The sequence below is a fragment of the Callithrix jacchus genome, chromosome 9, assembly GCF_049354715.1.
Source record: "Callithrix jacchus isolate 240 chromosome 9, calJac240_pri, whole genome shotgun sequence".
NCBI lineage: Eukaryota > Metazoa > Chordata > Mammalia > Primates > Cebidae > Callithrix > Callithrix jacchus.
The window spans coordinates 17,693,935-17,713,993 of NC_133510.1; the positions used below are offsets into that span (position 1 = coordinate 17,693,935).

A 20,059-nucleotide genomic window follows, 5' to 3' on the forward strand; every position below is an offset into this window, starting at 1 on the left:
CCTTCAACTGTTCCTCAAGTCCCTGTACAGCGGAAGGACATTACACGTGAACTTCCTGGATTCAGTGGATTATTCTCTGCAAGAAAAAAAAACAGAGAAAGAAGAAAATAATGAATTTAGATTGTTAGGTTCAGCATTTCACTCATTGAGTGCACATAGCGGGTGAGGGAGGACAGATGGGACATGGGGTTGAAGCTGCTATTCTGGGTCTTGGTTCCTGCCCCTGCACTGTGGAGTGAGCATTTCATCACACCGCGTTCATTCTAGCATAGTCAACTCCTTCATGCCATGCTCAAATGCAGAAAGGGCTGTCTATGTCTATCCTAGCTTTAGAAGAAAAACTGATAGTGTGAGACTTGCCATTCCTCTCTGACGTGAAACCTTCCTATGGGACATTCCACAGCCATTTTGACTATAATCACTTTTTGCCTTTAACCCCCACATTCGTTTTGATTCTATATTTAATATTAACTTTTTCAGATTATAAGGATTTGAGGTTTTCAAACATCTACCGAAATGTAAGTGCCCCTAGAAACATACTTTTAGGCCACACATAGTGGCTCACACCTGTAATCCCAGCACTTTGGGAAGCCAAGGCAGGCAGACCACCTGAGGTCAGGAGTTCAAGACCAGCCTGGTCAACATGGTAAAACCCCATCTTTACTAAAAATATAAAAATTAGCTGGGCATGGTGGCACATGCACATAATCCCAGCTACTTGGAAGGCTGAGGCAGGAGAATCCCTTGAACCTGAGAGATGGAGGTTGCAATGAGCTGAGACTATGCCATTGCACTCTAGCCTGGACAACAGAGTGAGATTGCATCTCAAAAAAAAAAAAAAAGAAAGAAAAGAAAAGAAAAAAGAAACATTATACCTTTAGCTTTTGCCACCTAGCAAGTGGTAACTTATGACGACAACACTGCCACATAGTCCTTGAGGGAAAAACTTGGGGAAGAGCAGAACCAGGGATAAGGCAGCTGGGGCCCATGAGATTTCTCATCATTCCTTCAGCTCGGCGGGTCAGACAGGGTAAGGGATGCGACCAGGAGATGCCACAGGAAAGTCTGAGAGGTGTTAGCAAGTCCCGGAGGCCAGTACCTGACTCCACCTCAGCTTCGTTCAGGGTGGCACGGAGACCCCTGCTGCTGGGTCACGTTGTCACCGTCAGCACTCTCCCCAGCACCAGACACACAATCTTCACTAAAGATTGTCAAGATCTTGACACACAATTCACTAGTCTTGACTAAACACTAATCTATACCTCATTTCAAAGAAATCTGAGGAATTCTTTCAGGTTCAGGACCAATTTATTGTTACACATAATAGTGATCATTTATTGAGCTCCGCTTAGCACTACACATATGCCAGGATCATCTCAGTTGCCCTTTACTCTTGAGTGTTTTGTTGTCCTTGCTTTATGGATGTGGAAATTGAGATCAGAAAAGTTAAATAACTTAAGTGCCACCTGCGAGTATGTTGGGTGGGCAGCAAATACCAATTTGCCTGGCTAGGTGCATTTTAGATTTTTGGGAAATAAAGATAATGGTCTTCTGCTTGGCAAAATAGAAACCCTCTAGGTGGTGAGAATTGCACAGTGAAAGAAACAAAAGGGAGGAGGGTGAATCACGAGGTCAAGAGATTGAGACCATCCTGGCCAACATGGTGAAACCACGTCTCTACTAACAATACAAAAATTAGCTGGGTGTGGTGGTGTGCGCCTGTAATTCCAGCTACTCAGGAGGCTGAGGCAGGAGGATCGCTTGAGCCTGGGTGGCGGAAGTTGCAGTGAGCCAAGATCGTACCACTGCATTCCAGCCTGGAGGACAGAGTGAGACTGTCTCCAAAAAAAAAAAAAAAAAAAAAAAAAAAGCAAAGTATTTACAGTTTATGTGACGGTCAGCACATTGGTTTATTGGTTTCCTTCTCTAGTTCTCGGGGGCTGAGTTTGCTAATGTCGTAGCACCTCTAGTAGCCTTCCCCCTTTCTCTGCCACTTCCCAGCCTCCCCGGGCAGAAAGCATCTGGTGGGTCCCTTGAGTACCAGGCCTCCATAAGCAGACCATCATTTAGGCCAATGCTTTTCAAAATACCCATCACCTGGGCTCTGCTAAAATGCAGGTTCTGATTAGCTCGGCCTGGGTTGACTGAGATTCTGCAGTTCCAACACGCTCACAGGTGATGATGCTGATGCTGCCGGCCCATGGACCCCGCCTGGTGTACTGAGGTTCCTTGGCACTTTAAGAACATCCCTCCTTTACTTCACATTTATTCCTACTGGAAACTAGCATAGAATTACGCAGGCTCAATTATGCGTGCTTTCTTGGTAGGATACTCTGTGTCGAGTTCCTCTTATTAACAGCTCTGGTCTGGACCATTGTTCTAGGATTGTCTCAAAGCCTGCCAGGAGCAGATTGAGGCAGTGCTCCTCAATAGCCTGCAGCAGTACCGTCAGGACCAGCGCGACGGATCCAAGTCGGAAGATGAACTGGACCAAGCCAGCACCCCTACAGACGTCCGGGATATCGACCTGTGAGGATGCCAGTCGGGCCGCAAGAGAGGCGCACTCATAATCTGCTCTCTCCTTCTTTCTGGTTATGTTTTGTTCTTTGTGTTTTAGGGTGAAACTTAAAAAAAAAAAATCTGCCCCCACCTAGATCATATTTAAAGATCTTTTAGAAGTGAGAGAAAAAGGTCCTATAAAAGCCGAATAATAAAAAGCATTTGGTGCCTATTTGAAGTACAGCATAAGGGAATCCCTTGTATATGCGAACAGTTATTGTTTGATTATGTAAAAGTAATAGTAAAATGCTTACAGGAAAACCTGCAGAGTAGTTAGAGAATATGTATGCCTGCAATATGGGAACAAATTAGAGGAGACTTTTTTTTTTCATGTTATGAATAGCACATACACCCCCTTGTAGTATAATTTCAAGGAACTGTGTACGCCATTTATGGCATGATTAGATTGCAAAGCAATGAACTCAAGAAGGAATTGAGATAAGGAGGGACATGATGGGGAGGGAGTACAAAACAATCTCTCAACATGATTGAACCATTTGGAATGGTTTTGCTCTCAGCCACCTGTTACTAAGTCAGGAGCATGGTTGGATCTCTGCATTACGTTCTCTCGCTGTCTACAGTAGCTGCTACCTAAAAAAGATGTTTGATTTTGCCAGTTGGACACAGGTGACAGGCTCCTGGGTTTCATGTTCTGTGACATCCTGCTGCTTCTTCCAAATGCAGTTCATTGCAGACACCACCGTATTGCTATCTAACGGGGAAATGTAGCTATGGACCATAACCAAAACTCACATGAAACGGAGGCAGATGGAGACCAAGGGTGGGAACCAGAATGGAATCTTTTCTGTTATTCTATTTAAAAGGGTAAGATGGCCTTGGCATTTCTTCTTAGAAAACAAAACTAATTTTTGGTGCTGATTGGCATGTCTGGTTCACAGTTTAGCATTGTTATAAACCATTCCATTCGAAAAGCACTTTGAAAAATTGTTCCCAAGCGATAGATGGGATGGTTTATGCAAGTCAAGCTGAGTGCTCCTCTTCTCTTCCTGCCCCCAGTCTGGGTTACTCTTCGCTTCTATTATCGGACGTTCTTTGGTACACAGTTCTGGTGTTCCTACCAGGACTCTTGAGACACCACCCCCTTTCTGCTGACATTCCCATCACAACATTCCTCAGAAAAGCCTGTAAACTGCCATTCTCATGGCGCAGAAGGATCTTAATTCCCATCTCTGTACTTCTCCTTTGGACATGGAAAGAAAAGTTATTGCTGGTGCAAAGATAGATGGCTGAACATCAGGGTGTGGCATTTTGTTCCCTTTTCTGTTCTTTTTCTTTTTGTTTGTCATTGTTAATTTTATTGCAAAGTTGTATTCAGCGTACTTGAATTTTTTTTTCCTCTCCACTTCTTAGAGGCATTCAGTTAGCAAAGAGGTTGGAGCAACAACTTTTTTTTTTTTTTTTTGCACAATTGTAATTGATAGGTAATGAAGCTATTTGTTAAAATATTTGCCTTTTCAAGTAAAAAACAAAAATCAGAACAGGGCTACTTTGAAGAATTACTTTATACACAGATTCTGCCTTGTTTCACAGTATGAGGGTTGAAGATGGGAAAAAATCTAAGGGTCTCTTATTTTTTCATTTTGTTTTGTTCAGTTTTTTTTTTTTTGCGCTGCTAAGAAGCTAAAATCATCCATCCTTATTCGCATTGACAGTACCTAGCTGTAATGTTTCACAGAGTGTGCTGCTATTTTATAAACATTTTTATAATATATTATTTTACTGCTTAAATTCCAGGTCCTGAAGTAGATGGTTCAGATAGGAGTTCTTTGTACTGGAAAAGCCCTTCCGTAGTTTGCTTTCTTCTCGTAGCCTATTCATGGTTTTTTTTTTTTTTTCTTTTTGGTTTTTTGGTTTTTTTTTTTTTTCCTCTGATCACATTGTTCAAAGACGGAGTATTCTTTACCTCAGGTTTACTGGACGAAATCAATAACTACAAGACAATGATTCACTTTTGTTTTCATTATACCTCACAACCGTACAGTTTCTGCCTGGGAGCCCACTCATGTGAGGGATACAGAAGAGTGTGAGCAGGGCCGAACTCCCGCTCAGGTGGAAGGCAGGGCGGTCTCACTCCCAGGGACCTTTTTGGTCATGGAGGCCATTGGGCTCCCAGTTTGATCCCGGTATCCTCATCATGATGGAAAAAATACGTTGAACCAAGGGATCCTCCCTCCCCTGCAAGGCAGACGTTCAGTACAAACATCGTGATTTGCACTTAGGTACCAGGTATCAGGAAACAGACTAAAAAGAATTCCAGCAGGCTGTATGGAGAGCCTCATCTTGCAGCTTTTTCAAAAGCGGGGCTTCATCTGCAAAGGACCCTTTCATCTTGAAGTTTTTTCCTCCGTCTTTCCCCTTCCCTGGCATGGACACCTTGAGTTTAGGATCATCTCTGCAGATTTCCTAGGTCTGAATCTGTGAGTAGATGAATCTGCAGCAAGCCACATGTGTGGTGCTTCCTTCTCCCTCCTCTGTCTCAAACTGTGCAGGCAAGCACTATGCAAGCCCAGGTCCTCTGCTAAGCGGTACTAAATGGTTTTCGGGTTTTCAATCACACTGAAGTGGCAGGACAATAAAAATAGGTCAGATAAATATGGGATGGTAGTTGAAGGGAGGTGAAGAGGCTGCTTCTCTGTGAGGTGAAATTCCAGATGAGTCAGTCTCCAGGGAAGTGTGTTTAGAAATGTTCAGGACTTTGTAGTTAGCATGACCCTAAAATTCTAGGGGATTTCTGGTGGGACAGTGGGTGGTGAATTCTGAAGTTTTGGAGAAGAAGGTGGAGCAGCCAGCAAGTTAGCCAGAGTTTTCTCAAGAGCCAGCTTTGCTCAGCACACTCTCCTGGGCCCCAAGACGTCCCACAGAATGGGGAAAGTGGGAACTCTGGAGTTCTTGGGAATCTTTGAGCCTAAAGAGGAAACGAGGTGCAAATTCATTTCATGGCGACTGACCCTTGAGCTTAAACAGAAGCAGCAAATGAAAGAACCCGACATATAAGGAAGGGCACAGGCCTCTCCGACTCTATTTACAATCTGTAACTTTCCACTCTTCCTGTCGCCCTGAGGCCCCTGAGTCCTAGCTTTTCTCGTTCCCATCCTTGGGGCCTTGGTGGTGATGGGTATGGGGCTGTTGATGGGAAGGTGCCGGGTTGTTGGGCTTTTTGCCTGCTCCCTGCTTAAACAAAAGAACGAATCCCGAATATGTCCAAAATCCAGAATCTTGGATTTTGCCCTCTTTTTGGATCTCGGTCTCCTTGGTAGGAGTTTGTTCCAGAGGGGTTCTCCCTGTGGATTTGAACTCGTTCTTTTTTTGTTGTTGTTCTTTCTCTTTTTCTCACCTTCCACTAAAGGGGTTCCAAATTTACCTGGTCTTTTTCTACCTTACTGTCTTTGTATCTCGTCTTTACTTCCACCTGTTTGTTTTCTCTCCATCAGTGGGGGCTGAGTCATTCCCCCGGCCTGCCAAATTGTAATCCTTCCCCTCTTTTGGCCAGATCCTAGGGGGAAGAAATCCTAGTATGCCAAAAATATATGCTAAGCATAATTAAACTCCATGCGGGTCCATAATAGCCAAGAAGCCTGCAGGAGAAAGCCGAGGGCAGTTCCCTCTGGAGAACACCCCATGCGTGCTGAGAGGCAAGCTCCTTCAAGAAGGAGCTGCTCTTCCAGGAGGCTTTGTTTTGAACTGCCCCAGGACCCCACTGGAGAGCACAGCATGCCTTACCCCTGGGTTACCCTTGGTCTGTGTGCTCTGTACTGGAGGCTCTGTTCTGCCTCTTACAAGCCAGGTCAGGGGCACACATGGCTTACGTGACAAAGCCAGAGAGGAGAAGACAACCCTGACAGCGTCACACTGCATCCCTTTCCTAGCAGGATGGAGCTGCCGCTTTCCTGCTGTCTAGCACCTCTAGGGCCTCTCCGGACTGTGCCCAGGGAGCTCTGGGACTGAAAGGTTAAGAACATTAGGCAAGATCAGATGACTTTCTCAAAGAGGGCAGGGGAATTTTCTCTCCATGGGCCACAGGGGACAGGGCTGGGAGAAGAAATAGACTTGCACCTTATGTCATGTAAATAATTGATTTTCTAGTTCAAGAAGATAATATTGGTAGTGTGGGAATTGGAGGTAGGAAGGGGAGGAAGTCTGAGTAAGCCAGTCGGCTTGTAAGCCCAAAGGATTCCTCTTTATCTCTGAGACAGTCCAACCTTGAGAAAAGCTTTAAAAGGGAAATTAATGCTGAGACGATAAAGTCCCCTTAAGCCAACAAACCCTCTGTAGCTATAGAATGAGTGCAGTCTTCTGTTGGTGTGGACTCAGAGCGATTTACAAGAGCTGTTCATGCAGCCATCCATTTGTGCAAAATAGGGTAAGAAGATTCCAGAGGATGTTTATTGCTTCCTCATACCACATGGCTTTTGATGATTCTGGATGAAATGACCCAGAATGGTCATTTCAGGCACAACGATACTACATTCGTGTGTCTCTGCTTTTAAACTTGGCTGGGCTTTCAGACCCTATTCTTGGCTCAGGTTTTAAGAAGCCATCAGCAAATGGGTACGTGCTCGCTGGAGCTGCAGCCTTCATTCCTTTGCCTGCAGCCTACTCTGGGGAAATAAAGTGCCTTACTGACTGTAGCCATTACAGTATCCAATGTCTTTTGACAGGTGCCTGTCCTTGAAACACAAAGTTTCTGTTTTTATTTTTAATTGGTTTAGTTCTTACTGCTGGCCAACTCTTACGTCCCCAGCGAATCACTGGGCCATTGGATTTTTTCCATTATGTTCATTACCCTTATACCATGTACCTCAGCTCTCTCTCTTCTCTCTCTCAGTTATGGTTTCTCGTCTTGGACTTTTTTCTTTTCTTTTCTTTTCCTTTTTTTTTTTTTTTTTTGCTTTAAAACGAGTGTGATGCCATATCAAGTCAATGTTATTCTCTCACAATGTACTCTATAAGAGGTGTGGGTGTGTATTTGGTCAGGACGTTAGAAAGTGCTGAAGTAGCATGATCAGTGTATGCAGAAAGGTTTTTAGGAAGTATGGCAAAATGTTGTATTGGCTGTGATGGTGACATGATAGAGTCAGCTGCATTTTAAGACGTCTTATCTGTTCAGTATTAAGTGATTTAAAAAAATAATAACCTGTTTTCTGACTAGTTTAAAGATGGATTTGAAAATGGTTTTGAATGCAATTAGGTTATGCTATTTGGACAATAAACTCACCTTGACCTAAACTATCTGGCCATTTTTGACTTGTTTATTGACCAGCAGTCCTCAGAACGGAATACACTTGTCTCATGTCAGAATGCTCTTTTATGCTGCCGCAACAATTGCAGGGACATGAAAGACACATTTGAACCTGGAATGGTACCCATGCAGCCGGATTATGAGCAAGAAGACCTAGTCCACCTTCAGAAGGTGGTACATCACACACAGTATGACTGGTCCTCGGGATACCCCTGATTGTTGCCAGCTACTCACTCTAGGCTGTGTGGAAGCAGCTCCTGGCATGAGAGAGAACCAGAAGCCTGCAGTGCCAACTCCAGATTCTGGGGAACCCTGCCCCTGCAGCTTTCCTGGCTTCTGCCTGCTGTTCTTAGTGGCTCCCAGCTGATTTCTGATCCTTCCTGCACCCCTCCTCTGAGACACAGGCCACAACTGCCCTTGGTGGAGTCTGGAAAAGCAGAGCCTGGGAATGGGACATGACAGTCTCCATACTGCTTGAATGAATTTCAGGGCCCTAGGCTCAGCTGCTCTTGGACCTCAGCTCCTCAGACCAGCTTTCTTCCCAAGTGTGGTGGGTATACAGAAGGCAGCCTAATAAACACTTTTTTTTTTATTTTTGAGATGTGGTCTCGCTTTGTCCCCAGGCTGGAGTGCAGTGGCGCAGTCTTGGCTCACTGCAACCTCTACCTCCTGAGTTCAAATGATTCTCCTGCCTCTGCCTCCCGAGTAGCTGGGACTACAGGCACATGTCACCATGGCCAGCTAATTTTTTGCATTTCTAGTAGAGACGGGGTTTTACTGTGTTAGGATGGTCTCGATCTCCTGACCTCATGATCCGCCTGCCTCAGCCTCCCAAAGTGCTGGGATTATAGGCATGAGCCACCATGCCCTGCCTTTTTTCATTTTTTACTTTTTTGAAACAGGGTCTTTCTCTGTCCCCCAGCCTGGAGTACAGTGACACAAATCCAGCTTGCTGTAGCCTCAAACTCCTGGGCTCAAGCAATCCTCCTCCCTCAGCCTCCCAAGTAGCTGGGATTACAGGCAGACGCCACGACACCCAGTTAATTTTCTTATTTTTTTGTACAGATTAGGTACGTTAGAGCCTTTGCACAAGTTCTAATAGACATTTTGATGTTACTATAAAATTCATTTTCTCCAAACTTTTCTGTCCAAAAGTCACTGAAGGCTGCTTTCCATTTTAATTCTGACCTCAGTTGTAAACAATAAGATTTTAAACTGGCCATTGGGGAAGTCCAGATTAAGATATTCCCTGTGGATCTCAAGTAACTTCACTTAATAGAACTTTTAAGCTTACAAGGACCCTACAAATTCCCCTTTGTTTCCATTCCCCATTGACATCCACCATTCTTAGAGACAAACGGGTAACTTTTTCTTGGGTTTCTGCCTAGTGAAGTTTGCTGGCCTCTAGGGAGTGTCAAGGGCCTCTGGTTACCATTCATAACCATCCTTGGAATTCTCTTCAGCATGATAGAACGTCCAACTGGGTCCCTCTCCCTCCCCTTCCCCATCTTTTTGCTCTGTAGGAGCAATGCTGTCTGTTTATAGCATGACAACTCTACTCCCACTCCCAAATGCCACCCAGCAACACTGCCAGGCTTCCCCCATTCTGAGTGAAGAATGTTGGAAGGGCAGGAAGGGCAGATGAAGCACACAGTCGAGCGGTGATAAATCTCACTGCCCCATCCATGCTCTTTCAGATCCAGATCATCTTATAACTGGAAAATCTCAAACTTAAAAGTGCCTTTCCTGAAAGTGGCAGTTAAAAATGCAATGAAGACCTGGAAATCCCCGATTTTTTGTGTGTGTTCAAGGGAATGCTTTTGTATCTAATGTCTTTCAGAGATCTGGAGCTTTTATTCAACAGGCAGAGGTATCACCAAAATCCGACTTCCCGGTTGGCTTAGCAATAATGCTGTCAAAATACTGACATGAAGCAAGTACTCAAAAGCTGAATGTTACACCAGATTACTTCTCCCCGGCTCTGCTAGCAACAACAGCAACAGCAAAACTGCTGTGGACGGGGCTGGGAGATTCAGAGTATCAAGATAAGCCTAGGGCTCACAGCTGATGTCTAGGTGGGGCCTGTACTGGGCCTTTAAGGAAAAGCACAGAGAACCCCAGGACACACAGGCCTATTAAATTGCCGAGAGGAGCAGCAGCAAATGCAAATGAATCCAGGGGAAATCGATGGGCGTTGGAGGGGGCCCTTTCAGAGGAGATGGAAAGGTTTCCTCAAGCAAGTGGGTTTTAGGAAAACGCGTTTTTTAGGAAGTTCGTGTGGGTCAGCATAGCTTAGAAATGGAAACAATGTGACCTTTTCCACAAATAAAAGAGATGGGAAGTAATTTCTTTTAATGAAGAGAAAATATTCAAATAGGCAGCTTGAAGAGCACACACAATTTAATAGATTTTAAACACTATAAACACAGATGTTACACTTGTGAACCAGGATAAGCACAGTCACAAACATTGATTTGGGATTACCACCCACCTAATTTCTCATGAGGCTTAAAGAAAGAAGGCTGGAAGTTTCAAGATGACTGGTGGCTTTCCTTGTCATTGGGCTTTGGAGGCCTGCCCCGCACTGGAGGGGCAGATTCCATCAGCTCGGACCATAGGCTCCGTCAAATAGAACTGGGTGGCCTGAGAAAGCAGCAAGACCAGCTCAACTTACCTCCCTGGCCTCTGTCTGATTATCCCCTGAAGCTTCTTTGAATTTATCCATTATCACAGTTTCTTTGATACTGATTTGCTTCTGGCCGTTCAGCTGCCCTAACCCCTACCAGTCCGGTAAATGACTGTCCACATGGTTTCAACATACAGTTCTTCCTGCGAAGTCCACTAGGTGGTACTAATGCCCCAGACGGGGATCCCTCACAAACCCAGAGCCAGCCAGGTATAGGATGGCTCTGCCCTAGAGGGAAGGGAGCACCTCCCGACCCACCGCAGACAGCAGGAGCAGCACCCTGCTTGTATTGTCTCTCCAGGGCAGCCTGGCCAACGAACCTCAGGCCTTTCCCATCTGCACCTTGTGCGGATCCTGAACCTACCACATCGTGACTCTATCTGGGGTGGCTGGTGCTGGTCTGTCACCTTTCCCGACTCTTTTCCATGTCTAATCCAGCGATGGCACACTGGCAGCTTGCAGACCAAATCCAGCCTGCAGACATAATTAGCTTGACTCCCACAGTGATTGAAATTGTCTTGGATTTACTTGTCAATACAAGATGAGAGCTTTCACATAAAAGTCAGGATTTTAACGACTCTTGGGAAATTTAAGTCCTGGCAACCACAGGCCTGCAAGGCTGCAAGGGCTGCAGCTGAGTGTGACCAGCCCCTTTCTCTACCCCCTGCCCACCCCACGACCCACTGAACCCGATGCTCTCTTTCACAGCACCTGCCAGTAGGCTTAGGGATGACAGCTCTGTAGCCTAATTTGTGTCAGTTTTACCTCCCGGGCGAGGAAGGAGGATCCAATAAACCCCAGGTAGAGTCATCTTCTTCCAGCCTTCTCCACCACAGACAGACCTGGAATACTCTCTTCAGTTGTGGACCACAACCTCTTCTTCTCAGATAAAGACCGTCACGCCTCATTAAGCATTACGGTCTCTTTATGTCTTTATGAACTTTTAGTTATCAGATTACCCTGGGGCTGGGCCAGATTTTTGAAATTCCTTTGAGATCCCAATACTCAGCTCCAGGCACAGGTTTCCAGGTAGGTCCAAATAGGCTGGGTGGTTAGAGATCTGCTTTTTCTGGATTTTGTTTTGTTTTGTTTCTGGAGGTAGGATCTTCCTTTGTCACTGAGGGTGGAAGGCAGCAGTGTGATCACAACTCATTGCAGCCTCAATCTCCTAGGCCAAAGTGGTCCTCTCACCTCAGCCTCCCAAGTAACTGGGAACGCAAGAATTCACCACCACACCTAGATAATTTTATTAAAAAATTTATAGAAACAGGGTCTCACTATGTTGCCCTGGCTGCTCTCAAACTCCAGGCCTCAAAAGATGCTTCCCACCTCGGCCTCCCGAAGTGCTGGGTTACAGGTGTGAGCCACTGCGTCCAGACAGCTTTTCCTGCTTTTGCTTCTCTGGGGAGTCATTTTTAGTGCTCCTGGCACCATGGAGACCCCATGAGAACACAAACCTGTGAGATTTCTAGATTTGTTGAAAAAGTGCAAATCTCTGTGGTTATGTTTCAATCAACCCATTCACTGAAAATCATTACTCTTCATCATCCCCTTCGCCCATGGGGCTCCTGCGCACTGCTCATTTATTCAACGGATGAGGGCTGGGTACCTGCCTGGTGCTCCGCATGGGACGCCTCATTGAACAAATGTGTCTTCAGTATTTGCTTTTCCAGGGATGAGATCTCTGCTCTCCCTGATCTCAGAGGCTAATTAAAAGATGACTGCCATTTGGTGGCTAGCCCAGAAAACAAGTGCTGTGTGGCCAGCCTGCTCTGGACTGCCCACCTAGCCACTTTGTGACCTTGGGCTCATTACCGAGCCAACCAGTAACTCATAGTAAACTCAATGACTCCGTTTTTTCATCTGTGAAATGGGGTTTCATAGTTTCAAAAGAGCTTTCTACAAGCCTCTCCTGCAATCCTCCTAACTCTCTGGTGAGTTTCGTACCTTGTTTTGTAGCTAAGTGAATGGAGGGTTGCATGGCTCATTACAAAGAGTTAGGCTAGCACTGGATCCCAGACGTGTCTGAATTCAAAACGTCGTGCATCTTCTACAACACTGGGCTACTTTATTGATCTATATTTTGTAGATAGATCTATACTTTGCTCAATACAGAGCATTGAGCTGAAAGAATGAGAATTTTAGCCCAGTGTCAGGGGTGGGAGTGTTGGGTGATGACATCACTTATTGAAATCATCAGGGGATGTTTTTTTTTTTTTTTTTTTTTTTGAGATGAAGTCTCACTCTGTTGCCCAAGCTAGAGGCCAGTGGCACGATCTCGGCTCACTGCAACCTCCACCTCCTGGGTTCAAGTGATTCTCCTGCCTCAGCCTCCCGAGTAGCTGGGACTACAGGCATGTGGCACCATGCCTGGCTAATTTTTGTATTTTTAGTGGAGACGGGGTTTCAATATGTTGGCCAGGCTGATCTTGAACTCCTGACCTCATGATTCTCCTGCCTCAGCCTCCCAAAATGCTGGGATTATAGGGGTGAACCACCGTGCCCAGCCAGTTTTTTAATGAAGACAAAGTCCATTAAGAAAGTAAAGGACCTAATCTAAGGAGAAGTTTATTAGTGAACATACACCAAGGGAGTAGCCTTTTTTTTTTTTCAAATTTTCCCTTGCCCCTTGGTTGTTCTTCACACTCATTCTATGCAGGTTGTAAATGAGTCACTCATAAACTCACATGTGCAAGAATGAAACTATTTACCCTGAAACTCAAGTTTTCACAGGAAGAACCTGAATCTCAAGCCATTCACAGTTTTGTTCCCCCTTTTCAGTTCGGGTTTGCTTCACCACAGCACTCAGGGTGGTGACACAGGGGCAAGGGAAGGGGACGTAATCCTCCCACCCGTCACTGAGCCCATTAGGATCGATGACTTTCCCATACTGACGTAAGTACACTCTTAAGTTCTTTTGATTGATATTTATAGCCACTAAAAAATTTAAAGGGGGTGAGTATTTTTAGTGGAGCCTTTCCCTCACAACTTTGCCGTTAACTCATGAGGAAAGCAAGTTTTTAACTAAATTCTGTGGTGCAGACAGACAGACGTTTAGCAGACAAGCAGCAGGCCCTACACAGGTGACATGATTTGTGACACTCCAGAGCTCTGTCTCCACTGCCACTTTGCATGAAAGTTCCCTCCCCAAGGCGAATATTCCAAAAATAGGATTCTTTTAGCTTAGAATCAGCAACAAGCAAGCAGAGGCCTCCCAATCCTGTGGCTGGAGGGCTGGAGGAGAGACCAGGCTCAGTGGCAGTCCTAAAGATGCAGGCCACAGGCTCCTGGGCTCTTCACCGCATTCATTCAGGGGTGAGGAGTGTCTCCAATGTGTCTAAGGCAGCCAACGCACCTGTCTTGACTTCAGTGAGGTCCCTTTTGAACTTGCATTGTGATCGTTGACAGGCTGCTATTTTCACCGATAAAATCTCAGTTCTGAAATTCAAGATACGCTTAGTAAAGTGTCCACTCAAGTACAGATAACAGAGTATCTTGTGATGTGAGGCCCTGATGAGGGTACCAGTAGACTACCCCTAGATGACACATTCTTAAGCAGAATGCGTGTCTAAATGTTGTGCCACCCTTCCAAATTCCTTGGTTGAAATCTTAACTCCCAATGTGATGGTATCAGGAAGTGGGGCCTTTGGGAGGTGATTAGGTCATATGGGTGGAACCCTCAGGAATGGGATTAGTGCCTTTATAAAAGGTACCCCAGAGAGTTCTCTTGCCCTCTTTCCTCCATGTGAGGACACAATGAGAGGTCAGGGCTCTGCATCTCAGAAGAGAGCCCTCACCCAACCCTACTGGCACCCTGGTCTCGGTTTTTCACGTTCCAGAACTATGAGAAATGAATGTTTGTGCTTAAGCTGCCCAGATGACGGCATTGTCTTCCAGCAGCCCGAGCTGATTAAGACAGAGCTGCTGGTAGCGCCTGGGTCATAGCTTTCCTAAATCGCATCCATAGATGCTGCATGTTCGGAAATACTGTAAGGAGAACTGCAGAAAGTGTAACTGTGATTTTCTCCGTGACTTTTTGCTACTCTCAGATGCAAAAGAAATGCTCTGCTGCTCCCACACCCTTCTGGGGCTTGGCACCAAGAGACTGTTCAAGACTCTAGGTGCACTGCACAGCTACTACCCCTCAGGGGTCTCACCACTTCCCCAGGGCTCCGCCAGGGAGGGAGCCATGGGATCTGCTTTCCTCCCAAATCCCCAAACCTATGTCAGTTAGGAAAAGAATCGCATCTCTAGTTCGTCCCTATTATTCAGGGACCCATGAATATCTGTGTTATTATTACTTCTCCTCCAACGCTCCCTCCGGCTCCTAGCCCGGGGAATCTTAGTCTGGGACAGGGAAGCCTTGCTTCTGTCTTCACGGCCTCCCAAGCCTTTGCTCTGTCAAGATTCCTTTCATTATCCTATAGGAAGAGACACTGTTTTTCTTGGTTCTTTGTGACCACCTTCCTTGCCCTGAAAAGAGGGATACAGGAGGAAGGGCCCAAAAATGAAGAGAAAAAATACTGGAGGAAAATGCTGATTAATATTTTTTAAAATATTGTTTTAACATGGACACAAGGATCTGAGGCCCTGCAAGGGTGGATGCCACACTGAGGGTGACCCAGCAATGTATGAAGGAACATGAAAGAGAACCCGGCGCCTCTGCAGGCTTCCAGTCATTGCTCTGACATCTTGGTTAATCATAATAATAAGCCTCTGGATGTCTTGGTTAATACTGTCTCACAAAAATCTTGAAGAACCACGTTTTAAAAGCAGTCACTCACATTTTTCATATGTCACTGTAAACTCAAAATGAAGGGACTATGGAAGATTTGCTTCTGCATGGCACTGCCTAGGTGTTAGGGCCAGGACACCTAGGACTTTAGGGCCTACCGGTCTTCTCTTTTCCTTGGCATTCTGTCAGGGCTCCAGCAAGAGCAAGAGACTTGGGCTTTCTAGTTGATGTCCCCTCAGTGCTTGCTACTTGCCTGGAATATTACCAACTGTATCATGCATTTCTGCATTACATATAATCATTGTGAGAGTCAGGATGCTGCAGTGGAAAAAGGCTTACTTAAAAAGATGATCTGGCTTTGAATCCCAGGGCTGCCCCTTAGCTGTATAAGCTCTGAGTGTCCGCTGTTCTTTTATAAAATCTCTCTGGATTATTAGAAGGATTAAATGAGGTAGTCTATGTAAAGTGCCTAATATATAGGAAGCTTTAACAAGAATCAGCTAGTCCGAACATAGGCAAACACAGCGAGTACTGTGTTCATTTCTTTGGAAAGCATTACAGATGCAATGTTACTTTCCCAAAAGGTCAGGGGTGGAGGTGGATATGGCTCTTCTGTGGATCCTGATGAGACCACCATCAAGAGCACAGCAGTGAAACATGCGCGTTTACAGCTCTCGTCATATCCCCTCGGTGCTCTGCCCTTCTTCCAAACAGCAAAGAACGTGGGCTCGGGGAGCATTCTCTTCTCCACTAAGCGACAGGCTAACGGGCAAGGCATGAAAAGGGATTAGAGGATGCGTGTATTCAAATAAAGGGGAGTTCCCCAGAAGCATGGCAGGCTGAGAAGGCATCTTTCGACTGTCCATCAGTAGGAAAGCTGTTTGACTGGCAGATATAATTTTTTTGGAACCAGCAATAATGGGGAGCTATCGGTGACAGATGTCAGATGTTGGCAGAGCAGCTGCCAAAACAAATCTCCCTCCACCTTCAGACATCAAGCTGACGGAGGACTGGGCACAGTTGGACTGGCAGTCCCTTCTCACTCGGATCATTGCTCACATTATTATTTCTCAGTCGCTGGACAAAGCAGATGGTTTACCATGTATTTGTGATTTTCTGTTGGCCTAGAAATTCTGTTCTTCCATCAGGGTACAGCATGTAATCAATTATGACAGTGGGTGGTGCAGGAAAATCCCTGCCAGTAAAGGCCCAAGACTTTCTCTTTTATTAAATCTGCATAAACCACTACAATTTCCAACTTCAAAGCAATAGAAGAAAAAAGCAAAGTAGTGGTGTTAGAAATAACTTGGATAATCACAGAAACCACAGTTCTCAGTTGGTCCCAAACACTCTTGGTCTGTACTATCTGATGTCAGTTTTGTCTGTCCATTTTTAGTCTAAAATTTAAAATCCTCTTGTCTCTATTATAGTAAGTCTTTTTTTTTTTTGAGACAGAGTTTCGCTCTTGTTACCCAGGCTGGAGTGCAATGGCACAATCTCGGCTCACCGCAACCTCCGCCTCCTGGGTTCAGGCAATTCTCCTGCCTCAGCCTCCTGAGTAGCTGGGATTACAGGCACGCACCACCATGCCCAGCTAATTTTTTTTTTGTATCTTTAGTAGAGACGGGGTTTCACCATGTTGACCAGGATGGTCTCAATATCTTGACCTCGTGATCCACCCGCCTCGGCATCCTAAAGTGCTGGGATTACAGGCTTGAGCCACCGCACCTGGCCTATTATAGTAAGTCTTAATAATTTTTTAATTAAAAAAAAATTTTTTTTGAGACAATCTTGCTCTGTCACCCAGTCTGGAGTGCAGTGGCACAATCTTGGCTCACTGTAGCCTCTGCCTTCCAGGTTCAAACAATTCTCCTGCCTCAGCCTCCAAAGTAGCTGGGACTACCACACCGAGCTAATTTTGTGTATTTTTAGTAGAGACACGGTTTTGCCACCTCGGCCAGGGTGATCTTGAACTTCTGACCTCAAGTGATCCGCCCACCCTGGCTTCCCAAAGTGTGCTGGGATTACAGCCGTGAGCCACTGTGCCCTGCCTCTATTCTGGTAAGTCTTAAAGAGCTTTATCTTAGAATCATAAAGTGACCTAATTAAAAATAAGCAGAACAAACACCAGGCACACACTACCCCTCAACTAAGGTTTTTTTAAAAAAAATTCTCAGCTGTATTCTATTACACAGTAAAAATAGTAAGTTGCCTTGCTTTAGTATGTATGAATAGCCAAAGAGAACAATTTGTGTGTCTCTGTCACTCCCCCTCTGGATAATTTTCCTTGTGAAACACACCTTGCTTATTTGTATACATGTATCTCAGGAAATAAATTCATTAGTAATAGAGCAGAGCAAGCATTTCTAACATTATAACTACCAAGTACAGAAACCCTTGATATAAATTACATGTTTTTTCTTGACTTTTAAAAATATATATGTATTTTTTCTTAAAAATCAAGCTCATAAATAAATAGCTTTCTTCTCTTTTTTCATTTAATTACATATCAGGGGAATGTTATATCATTAAATATTCTGTAAGAACATGGCTTCTAGGGCTGGGCATGGTGGCTCACACCTGTAATCCCAGCACTTTGGGAGGCCATGGCAGGTGGATCATATGAGGTCAAAAGTTCGAGACCAGCCTGGCCAACATGGTGAAACTGCATCTCTACTAAAAATACAAAAATTAGCCAGGCATGATAGTACAGGGCTGTAGTCCCAGCTACTTTGGAGGCTGAGGCAGGAGAATCGCTTGAACCCAGGAGGCAGAGGTTGCAGTGAGCTGAGATGGCGCCATTGCACTCCAGCCTGGGTGACAGAGAGAGACTCTGTCTCAAAAAAAAAAAAAAGAAAGAAAGAAAGAAAAGAAAAGAACATAGTTTCTAATGATAAGAAGTATTGTTTGAGCTCCTACAATGTATCTAGTACTACTCAAGGCACTGAAGACAGAAAGAAACAGACCAGTCCCCACCATCAAGGAATCCATATCCTAGTGCAGAAAGACAGGCAATGAACCTGCGGAAATAGTACATAAATGATAGAATTTCACATGTAAGTACTATAAAATCAGATGATAGATAGTGACTCAGGCTACTTTGCTTGAGGGAAGACTTCTTGGGAGTGGGACTTTTGAGTTGATACTTGAAGGCTGAGAAGGAGGCAGCCATGGAAATACCTTGGGAAAGAGATCTGTGAGCACGAGGAACAGAAAATGCAAAGATTCTGAGATAGAAATGAGCATGAGATGGTCTAGGAACAGAGAGATGCCCTCATGGCTGGAGCTGGGTGAGGAGGGGCAGCGAAGAGAGAATTGCAGCTGGAGGGCCAAGAGGGGCCATGCCATGTAGGCCTGGCAGGAGTTGGTACTCCTTGATACTAACTGCAATGAGAATTCAGTAGAGAATTTTCTAGCAAGGGAATGACACAATGTGATTGTAGAGACATCTCTTCGATGGCTGAGTACCAGAGTAGAGGCAGCAGAGCTACGCCAGCAGGGTAGCACAGTAATCCAGACGAGAGGTGATGGGAGCTCAGCCTGGGACAAAGGGAGACTCCAGAATTGGTAGATTCAGGACATAATTTGGTGAAAAAGCCCATAAACTTTTAAAAATGTTTTGGATAGATAGCTTTTATTATTTATTTGTTATTGAATATATGAACAACACAATGAATAAGCTTGCCTCAGACGTATATGTAGAACTCTGCATCCAATAATGAGTGAATCCACATTCTTCACAAGGACACATGAAATGCCTGTGGACCAGTCCACAAAGCAAGTCTCCATAAATTTCAAAAATGTATATCCTTGAAAATCTTTGAAATCTCGGAGATTTAAATTATGACTATCTGGAGATTTAAGTTTATGACTATCTTAGTCTTACTACTGAGAATAGCTCCTAAGGAAAAAAAATCTTTCAATTAAAAAAAAAAGTGATGCTGGGTGTGGTGGCTCCCACCTGTAGTCCCAGCACTTTGGGAGACTAAGGTGGGCGGATCACCTGAGGTCAGGAGTTCGAGACAAGCCTGACCAACGTGGAGAAATCCCATCTCTAGTAGTAAAAATACAAAATTAGCCGGGCATGGTGGCACATGCCTGTAATCCCAGCTACTCAGGAGGCTGAGGCAGGAGAATTGCTTGAACCTGGGAGGCAGAGGTTGCAGTGAGCCAAGATCGTGCCTTTGCACTCCAGCCTGGGCTACAAGAGCAAAATTCTGTCTCAAAAAAAAAAGTTAAACAAGAAGAATATAGACTCTGACTAACCAGCTTTTGGTGGTTAATCAACAGGCCAGCTTTTGGTCATAATGTAATTAATTTCATTCTTAATGCTATTGCGGAAGTATTTAAATGCCTGGGAAACTGGCTCCGACCCAGTCTCCTCTCCTACCCTACATTCCAAGTAGATCAGGCGTTTCACACTTGGCTCATCTTCAGTGAAGACAGTAATTAATCTTTATTTGAAAACAAGATTAGGGTGAGGCAGGTGGATCACCTGAGGTCAGGCGTTCGAGAACAGACTGGCCAACATGGTGAAACCCCATCTCTACTAAAAATACAGAAAAATTAGCCAGGCATGGTGGTGCGTGCCTGTAATCCCAGCTACTCAGGAGGCCGAGGCAGAAAAATTGCTTGAACCTGGGAGGTGGAGGTTGCAGTGAGCCGAGATCGTGCCACTGCACTCCAGCCTGGGTGACAGAGCAAGACTCTGTCTTAAAAAAAAAAAAAAAGGAAACAAGAGAAGAAGTCTAGTACTCACTGTGTTATTGAGCCTACAGAAATCTATTATGAATTTGGCAGAGAATGTTAAGTTTGATAA

The 20,059-nt window shown here is 44.9% G+C and overlaps 1 protein-coding gene across 1 annotated transcript in view; it reads left to right on the top strand.

Moving 5' to 3' along the window:
- The window catches only part of CCND2 (cyclin D2), a 32,003-nt gene extending 24,197 nt beyond the window's left edge, over nucleotides 1–7,806 (top strand). Inside the window, exon 5 of the mRNA XM_009003440.5 lies at nucleotides 2,384–7,806. Within this exon, the coding sequence (XP_009001688.1) occupies nucleotides 2,384–2,533 (150 nt within the window). The 3' untranslated portion in view covers nucleotides 2,534–7,806. The remainder of the gene's footprint in view (nucleotides 1–2,383) is intronic.
- Nucleotides 7,807–20,059: the final 12,253 nt, after the last annotated feature.